This window comes from Palaemon carinicauda, chromosome 25, assembly GCF_036898095.1.
Source record: "Palaemon carinicauda isolate YSFRI2023 chromosome 25, ASM3689809v2, whole genome shotgun sequence".
NCBI classification, from domain to species: Eukaryota; Metazoa; Arthropoda; class Malacostraca; order Decapoda; family Palaemonidae; genus Palaemon; species Palaemon carinicauda.
Genome location: NC_090749.1, coordinates 103,877,707 through 103,887,706, shown reverse-complemented (window position 1 = coordinate 103,887,706; position 10,000 = coordinate 103,877,707). Strand labels below are relative to the sequence as shown.

The 10,000-nt window shown below is 38.3% G+C and overlaps 1 protein-coding gene across 2 annotated transcripts in view; it reads left to right on the top strand.

The window, feature by feature from the left end:
* The window catches only part of LOC137618781 (bestrophin-2-like), a 16,781-nt gene extending 8,211 nt beyond the window's left edge, over window positions 1-8,570 (top strand). For both annotated transcript variants that reach the window (XM_068348975.1, XM_068348974.1), the window contains exons 6-8: window positions 3,501-3,739; window positions 5,283-5,516; window positions 6,505-8,570. In XM_068348975.1, coding sequence (XP_068205076.1) covers window positions 3,501-3,739; window positions 5,283-5,516; window positions 6,505-6,705 — 674 coding nt within the window. In that variant the 3' untranslated portion in view covers window positions 6,706-8,570. The remainder of the gene's footprint in view (window positions 1-3,500; window positions 3,740-5,282; window positions 5,517-6,504) is intronic.
* The last annotated feature ends 1,430 nt before the right edge of the window (window positions 8,571-10,000 follow it).

Here is a 10,000-nt window from a genome sequence, read left to right as displayed (position 1 = left end):
AAACTGTGCAAGAAAAAAAGTTAACCTAACCTTGCGCCAGTACAGACATCTTTTGTTCAGTAAATCGTACAAGTCATCTCTTGTTCAGTAAACTGTACAAGAGAAAGGTTAGCATAACCTTACAATAGCACAGACATCTTTTGTTCAGTAAATTGTACACTGTACACATAATAGGTTAGCCAATCTTACACCGGTACAGACATCTTTTGTTCAGTAAACTTTACACATAAAATGTTAGGACAATCTTACACCAGTACAGACATCTTTTGTTCAGTAAACTTTACACATAAAATGTTAGGACAATCTTACACCAGTACAGACATCTTTTGTTCAGTAAACTGTACAAGGAAAATGTTAGGACAATCTTACACCAGTACAGACATCTTTTGTTCAGTAAACTTTACACATAAAATGTTAGGACAATCTTACACCAGTACAGACATCTTTTGTTCAGTAAACTGTACAAGGAAAATGTTAGGACAATCTTACACCGGTACAGACATCTTTTGTTCAGTAAACTTTACACATAAAATGTTAGGACAATCTTACACCAGTACAGACATCTTTTGTTCAGTAAACTGTACAAGGAAAATGTTAGGACAATCTTACACCGGTACAGACATCTTTTGTTCAGTAAACTTTACACATAAAATGTTAGGACAATCTTACACCAGTACAGACATCTTTTGTTCAGTAAACTGTACAAGGAAAATGTTAGGACAATCTTACACCGGTACAGACATCTTTTGTTCAGTAAACTTTACACATAAAATGTTAGGACAATCTTACACCAGTACAGACATCTTTTGTTCAGTAAACTGTACAAGGAAAATGTTAGGACAATCTTACACCAGTACAGACATCTTTTGTTCAGTAAACTGTACAAGGAAAATGTTAGGACAATCTTACACCAGTACAGACATCTTTTGTTCAGTAAACTTTACACATAAAATGTTAGGACAATCTTACACCAGTACAGACATCTTTTGTTCAGTAAACTGTACAAGGAAAATGTTAGGACAATCTTACACCAGTACAGACATCTTTTGTTCAGTAAACTGTACAAGGAAAATGTTAGGACAATCTTACACCAGTACAGACATCTTTTGTTCAGTAAACTTTACACATAAAATGTTAGGACAATCTTACACCAGTACAGACATCTTTTGTTCAGTAAACTGTACAAGGAAAATGTTAGGACAATCTTACACCAGTACAGACATCTTTTGTTCAGTAAACTGTACAAGGAAAATGTTAGGACAATCTTACACCAGTACAGACATCTTTTGTTCAGTAAACTGTACAAGGAAAATGTTAGGACAATCTTACACCGGTACAGACATCTTTTGTTCAGTAAACTTTACACATAAAATGTTAGGACAATCTTACACCAGTACAGACATCTTTTGTTCAGTAAACTGTACAAGGAAAATGTTAGGACAATCTTACACCAGTACAGACATCTTTTGTTCAGTAAACTGTACAAGGAAAATGTTAGGACAATCTTACACCAGTACAGACATCTTTTGTTCAGTAAACTGTACAAGGAAAATGTTAGGACAATCTTACACCGGTACAGACATCTTTTGTTCAGTAAACTTTACACATAAAATGTTAGGACAATCTTACACCAGTACAGACATCTTTTGTTCAGTAAACTGTACAAGGAAAATGTTAGGACAATCTTACACCAGTACAGACATCTTTTGTTCAGTAAACTGTACAAGGAAAATGTTAGGACAATCTTACACCAGTACAGACATCTTTTGTTCAGTAAACTGTACAAGGAAAATGTTAGGACAATCTTACACCGGTACAGACATCTTTTGTTCAGTAAACTTTACACATAAAATGTTAGGACAATCTTACACCAGTACAGACATCTTTTGTTCAGTAAACTGTACAAGGAAAATGTTAGGACAATCTTACACCAGTACAGACATCTTTTGTTCAGTAAACTGTACAAGGAAAATGTTAGGACAATCTTACACCGGTACAGACATCTTTTGTTCAGTAAACTTTACACATAAAATGTTAGGACAATCTTACACCAGTACAGACATCTTTTGTTCAGTAAACTGTACAAGGAAAATGTTAGGACAATCTTACACCAGTACAGACATCTTTTGTTCAGTAAACTGTACAAGGAAAATGTTAGGACAATCTTACACCGGTACAGACATCTTTTGTTCAGTAAACTTTACACATAAAATGTTAGGACAATCTTACACCAGTACAGACATCTTTTGTTCAGTAAACTGTACAAGGAAAATGTTAGGACAATCTTACACCGGTACAGACATCTTTTGTTCAGTAAACTTTACACATAAAATGTTAGGACAATCTTACACCAGTACAGACATCTTTTGTTCAGTAAACTTTACACATAAAATGTTAGGACAATCTTACACCAGTACAGACATCTTTTGTTCAGTAAACTGTACAAGGAAAATGTTAGGACAATCTTACACCGGTACAGACATCTTTTGTTCAGTAAACTTTACACATAAAATGTTAGGACAATCTTACACCAGTACAGACATCTTTTGTTCAGTAAACTGTACAAGGAAAATGTTAGGACAATCTTACACCAGTACAGACATCTTTTGTTCAGTAAACTGTACAAGGAAAATGTTAGGACAATCTTACACCAGTACAGACATCTTTTGTTCAGTAAACTGTACAAGGAAAATGTTAGGACAATCTTACACCGGTACAGACATCTTTTGTTCAGTAAACTTTACACATAAAATGTTAGGACAATCTTACACCAGTACAGACATCTTTTGTTCAGTAAACTGTACAAGGAAAATGTTAGGACAATCTTACACCGGTACAGACATCTTTTGTTCAGTAAACTTTACACATAAAATGTTAGGACAATCTTACACCAGTACAGACATCTTTTGTTCAGTAAACTGTACAAGGAAAATGTTAGGACAATCTTACACCAGTACAGACATCTTTTGTTCAGTAAACTGTACAAGGAAAATGTTAGGACAATCTTACACCAGTACAGACATCTTTTGTTCAGTAAACTGTACAAGGAAAATGTTAGGACAATCTTACACCAGTACAGACATCTTTTGTTCAGTAAACTGTACAAGGAAAATGTTAGGACAATCTTACACCAGTACAGACATCTTTTGTTCAGTAAACTGTACAAGGAAAATGTTAGGACAATCTTACACCAGTACAGACATCTTTTGTTCAGTAAACTGTACAAGGAAAATGTTAGGACAATCTTACACCAGTGCAGACATCTTTTGTTCAGTAAACTGTACAAGGAAAATGTTAGGACAATCTTACACCCGTACAGACATCTTTTGTTCAGTAAACTGTACAAGAAAAGAGTTATTGCATCCTTACACCAGCGCAGACATCTGTTGTTCAGTAAACTGTACACTTAAAAGGTTAGAACAATCTTACACCAGTACAGACATCTTTTGTTTAGTAAACCATCTAGAAGGAAATATACCATTCAACTCCCCTCCACACAGGCTACTTGACCGAAGACGAGATGATCGTTCTCGAGACGCTGGAGTCCCACACTAAGGAACACAAGACGTGGGTGCCGATCATGTGGGCTTGTAAGCTTGTGGACAAGGCCAGGAAAGCTGAACTCATCAGCAGCGATACCCACCAAAGGACGGTGATGGGAGAGATTCTGGTGGTGCGAGGCAAGTGCGGAGAAATACTCGGATGGAACACCTACAACATACCGCTCGTTTATACGCAGGTACGTCTTTTCTTAAGAATTGGCTTTTTATCTGAGATTCTTTGTGCAACTTATTCTTATGGGACAAATCTGTGGTGAGTGATTGATTGATTTGAAGTTTTTTTGGCATCCTGACATCAAAGGTCATTGATATTGATATCGTTTGTTATAAATAAAGAATAAAAGAACCTTCAATTAGAACAAGAAAAGTGTTGTCCTCATAAAGTTTAAATAACTTACAGAAATAAATCTAAAGATACCGCCAGCATAGTACAACACATCATGCCCATGAATCTTGTCAAGGATGAATCTGCCAGGAGACTTTATTTCATAACTTACTTACTTACTTTACTTTGATGGCTGCTTTTCTGGTCCCATACAGCAGGGGAACCCTACCCTCTACAGGGCCTCCACTGTCATTTCATCATGTTCGTTCGAAAGCATTCAATATTTCACACACCGCATATTGCTTGTTTATTATTAAATCGTCTTTATCAAAGCACTCACAGATCAAGAAAGTCTTCAATTTCTCCTTAAAAGCCTTAGGATACCTTTCGGATGCCTCTTGGGAGCGTATTGTAGAGTATCTGAGCCGCATATTTAAAGGCTCTAGAGCTTAGTATATTCCCCTGAAGCCGTTCTAGAGCTTAGTATATTCCCTTGAAGCTGTTTTAGAGAACCAGCGATGTCTTCGGGGCCACATATCTAAAGGGTCTAGAGCTTAGTATATTCCCGAAGCCATTTTAGAGAACCAGCGAAGTCTTCGGGGCCGCATATTTAAAGGCTCTAGAGCTTAGTATATTCCCCTGAAGCCGTTCTAGAGCTTAGTATATTCCCTTGAAGCTGTTTTAGAGAACCAGCGATGTCTTCGGGGCCACATATCTAAAGGGTCTAGAGCTTAGTATATTCCCGAAGCCATTTTAGAGAACCAGCGAAGTCTTCGGGGCCGCATATTTAAAGGCTCTAGAGCTTAGTATATTCCCCTGAAGCAGTTCTGGAGAACCAGTGAAGTCTTCGGGGCTACCTATTTAAAGGCCCTAGATCTTAGTATATTCCTCTGAAGCAGTTCTGGAGAACCAGCGAAGTCTTCGGGGCCACATATTTAAAGGCTCTAAAACTTAGTATATTCCCCTGAAGCAGTTCTAGAGAACCAGTAAAGTCTTCGGGGCCACATATTTAAAGGCTCTAAAACTTAGTATATTCCCATAAAGCAGTTCTGGAGAACCAGCAAAGTCTGTGGGGCCACATATTCAAAGGATCTAAAGCTTAGTATATTCCCCTGAAGCAGTTCTTGAGAACCAGCGAAGTCTTCGGGGCCGCATATTTAAAGGCTCTAGATCTTAGTATATTCCCCTGAAGCAGTTCTGGAGAACCAGCGAAGTCTTCGGGGCCGCATATTTAAAGGCTCTAGAGCTTAGTATATTCTCCTGAAGCCGTTCTAGAGAACCAGCAAAGTCTTTGGGCCGCATATATAAAGGCTCTAGATCTTAGTACATTCCCATGAAGCAATTCTAAATCAGCAAACCTCATATGACTCGCTAACATGTCCATTTGTATCTTACAGGTGGTGACGATCGCCGTGTATACATTCTTCCTCTTCTCCATCATCGGCGAACAATTCCTGGACCCGAGCAAGAACTACGAAGACCGAGGCATCGACATCTACGTCCCCGTGTTCTCCTTCCTGCAGCTCTTCTTCTACATGGGATGGCTCAAAGTGGCTGAGGTCCTTTTGAATCCTTTCGGGGAAGATGACCATGACTTTGAGTTCCTTCCTATGATGAAGAGACACTGGGAGGTAAGGTCCAAGGTCAAAGGGTTTCCAGGTTTGGTATCTTGAGGTCATTGTCTAGCCATAGGTTTAAATGGGGAGGTGGGATGTAAAAACATAACTTGATCACATCTGGAATAAAGCTTCTAGAATACTGTATAGCATTGAGCCTCATGATGGAGAAGGTCTAAGGTCTGACTATTATAATTAACTGCATGTCTAGTATTATGAACAGTATGGAACTGCTAGGAAGATCTAAATATAAAGGAAGTTCACTTACGAACACTCCTAGCTAACTATACTAGGTTGCACTTCCAGGGCTAATAAATTAGGCTATAATAACTTCCTCTTATATGGTCAAAAAATTGTACCATGACTGGCCTTTATTACTATGAAATTATCACGTCCAAATCCAGCTAAATTCTTTGCTCACACCAGTGTCTTGCCTTTCCCAAAAATCATGAATACTAATGATCATGTCAGTCACAATTTATAACTCTTTGCTAGAATTATTAGCCATAAGTTCATTAAGTCTGCCTGGTTTCTTAGGCTCACATAGCATTCATACAACTGGCTGGGTTGTCAACAGATAGGCCACACTCATTCTTTTCCAATTCGACTATAGCTTTTAGGTACCATATTTCTAAAACTGCATTGATCTGCACATCTATCATTCTAAATATATTCACAGGATAATTTTCCGTAATTCAGTTGGTATAGTGTCAAAGAAACCTTAAGAAATATAGCCACCAAATCAAATTAATGTTACAATATTTGAACCATAAAAATGTAATTTTTATTTCAGCAAATGAAAATCAGAAATTTTACGTCCTATTTCTCTTGCCTTTTTTTGTTCAACATAACAGTGTCTGATTTCTTAATAGCATAACTTTCCCTCGAGGCATTGTTTTGATTCAGTTAGTTCCACTTCTTGCCACCAGATGTCAGCATAATGCAGTTTACATTTCTTGCCACCAGATGTCACCATAATGTAGTTTATATTTTTCCCCACCAGATGTCAGAGCTGTTAGGCAACCCAGAGCTCTCGGATCTTCCCCACTCTCTCGTCGAAAAGCATCTGGCTGACCCTATAACCTCGAAAACTGCTGGCAATGGCCTTAGCCCCCTAACATCAGGATCACCGAGCCCGATGGAGACGGTTGTAACGACAGACGGAAAAGCGAGCTTTTTCAATTGTAAGATCAATGGCTCTTGAAGGAGATTGCTGCAATTTTTTTAGGACAGTGTAAGTCTAAAGAGGAAGTAGCAAAAGTGTCCCATTAATTTGCATTCAGAATCACTGAAGTTCTAATATATTTGAGTACGATAGGTAATCTAGATATGTGAAGTGTAGGCCAGATTAAGTTAGGTTAGGTTAGGCTTTTGTTTTGAATCAATGGTGGATAAACTACTGAATTTACCTGCGATATTATCTGTGAGCAGATGATATGACATGCTTACCTCAGATGGACCCATCCATACGGGAACTAAAACAAGTATCGAAAGTCGAACAGTTATGAGTAATGTTTGTCAGACGAAGGATAGAGTGATGTACCTCAAAACGAAGAATATCTGATCTTGAAGCAAGACCAGTACAATATTTACAATCTCTCACAAAGGAGACTTGAAAGACGCAATACATTAATGTATGTAAACCTAGCCTGAAGAGGAGAGGAGCAACCCTTCACCCTCGCGTAACGCGTAGCAGCCGATCTTAACCACTTGAACAAAATGTCATAATAAATTGCTTTTTCAACTTGGTTAGTTCAATTGTTCAATCTTGGATAAGCTGATTCACTATATGCTCTTCTAATTCAGTGAAGCAAAGATACCTGTTGATGAGGTGATTCTGGGCTAAAGAGTATTCAAAATTTCTTATATACCCTGAGACCGCAATGGTAGGCAACCCAGCGTCCACATCTAGATGGGTCTTTAGTATTTTCTGGTGATGCGTAAGATGACTAACTAACGTTGTAAGATCCTCATTCAAACGCTTTGATGATTTTATCTGTGATATATATCACCTAGCGCTAAGCCGCTAAGTACGATCAATTTTATCAATTGCTTTAGTCTGTATATATATGTTTACTAAACCTTCTAAGTAAATCTTGCACTTTGAAATGTATGTTTATAGTCTAAGAAAGTTCTTACATGGGAAACATTGGGAAGTCAAAGATCCTCTTTGATGAATCATTTATGGTGATAGAAGATGATATCCGCAGATACCTACTTGGCAAGTTCTCGTTACCTCTCTTAGCTCAGACTGATGGTATAAGGTATCCACAGAATGATCTTCGCTGTACACACATTTATTACCTGTTGGTAACTTCCTGGCATGAGTGATTGCCAGACTGGGGTTCGAGTCCCGCTCAAACTCGTTAGTTCCTTTGGTCGCTGCAACCCCACCATCCTTTTATTCATTACCTGTTGGTAACGTCCCTGATTGGCGATCTGTCAGACTGGGGTGCGAGTCTCGCTCAAACTTGTTTAGTCCCTTTGGTCGCTGCAACCTCACCATCCTTTTTATTTATTACCTGTCAGCGATCTGTCGAACTGGGGTGCGAGTCTGGCTCAAACTCGTTAGTTCCTTTGGTCGCTGCAACCTCACCATCCTTTTATCTATTACCTATAGGTAACGTCCCTGCTTGGCGATCTGTCAGTCTAGGGTTCGAGTCCCGGTCAATCTCCTTTGGTTGCTGCAACCTCACCATCATTGTGAGCTAAGGATGGGCAGTTTAGAGGAGCCTATAGGTTTACCTGCTGAGTCATCATCAACAGCCATTGCCTGGCCCTCCCTGGTCCCAGCTTGGATGGAGAGTTCTTGACCGCTGATCATACATATGTATGGTCAGTCTCTAGGACATTGCCGTGCTTGATAGGGCAATGTCACTGTGCCTTGCCTCTGCCATTCATGAGATGCCTTTAAACACCTGAATATACATCTCCACAATTCTGCTATCATGATATAATCTAGAACCCTTTCTCCATTATCTATTTCTAGATTAGAATAGATATATATATAATCGCATCTCTAGTGTAGAAAGATATTACATGACGGTAAAATAAAACTTTGGATAATTTTGCCAGATTATTTTCGTACAGAAGTTGTGATACTTTCGACGTCTGAAATAAATTTTCTTTTAAAAATGTTTCTCTTTTATTGAATTTCCTTCTGAAATGCGTTATTATTATTACTTGCTAAGCTACACTCCTTGTTGGAAAAGCAGGATGCTATAAACCCAGGGGCTCCAACAGGGAAAATAGCCCAGTGAGGAAAGGAAACAAGTGAAAAAACAATATCTCAAGAAGAGTAAGAACATTAAAATATCTCCTATATAAACTATAAAAAAATTAAAAAAGGAAAATAAGAGGAAGAGAAACAAGATAGAATAGTATGCTCGAGCGTACCCTCAAGCAAGAGAACTCTAACCCAAGACAGTGGAAGGCCATGGTACAGAGGCTATGGCACTACCCAGGACTAGATCACAATTGTTTGATTTTGGAGTGTCCTTCTCCTAGAAGAGCTGCTTCCCATAGCTAAAGAGTCTCTTCTACCCTTACCAAGAAGGAAAGTGGCCACTGAACAATGATAGTTGTTATGGTCCAATCCCATCAAACATACACAAGTCTCTCAAACACGAATAAAGTCACCAACGACCAAATCCACAACAGAGTGTACAGACTTTCTAGAAGGAAATGACCACCGAGCCTCTTACAAAATACATTAAATAAAAATCCAATCACATACTAAAAACGTCGAATAACAAACACTCTTACACCAAATTAAGACAGACTATGCAATTACACTTTAAAGAGAGGACCCCGAAAGTAATAGAATGTCGGAAAGTCGGAATAACCTAACTTATTACACACTAAATCACTTCCCTTAAGTGAGCTTCAAACAGTGGTAGAGGAGAACAGCCTTCAAATCACGGGTCGAGGGGATTCATATATATTCTTAAGACCTTACCAAACGTAAGAGAGGTCCCCTCTGCTTGATAACTGAAGAGTAAATCACTATATTTCACCAGACAATCCATGGACACGGCCGTCCGACAGGAAATCACACCTCACCAGTGGGCAGAGAGGTCCCCTTGGCTAAATCACTGAACCAAGGGCAAGGTTGAATAATCCATCAATCTCCCGAAGGAGGACAGCAGCAGAAACTGAAGAGAGGCAGATCTCGTAATCCAGACTCAGTCAGTCAAGCACTCCCCCTTCTTACCCTTTCACCCCCAAAAGGACGTAACGGTACGTTCTTGCAAAACACTGTTAATTACATATTTTTTATAATGTTATGAGAAACTTCAGGCATTTTCCAAAAGAATGAGACCAACCTGACCTCTCTAGGACAAAAATTAAGCCTGTTAGAGCAATTTAAAAAAAATATATATATATATATATATATATATATATATATATATATATATATATATATATATATATATGTATATATATATATATATATAGCAAAATGTGCTTGAAATTTAACCTTATGGTGGGGGTAAAAG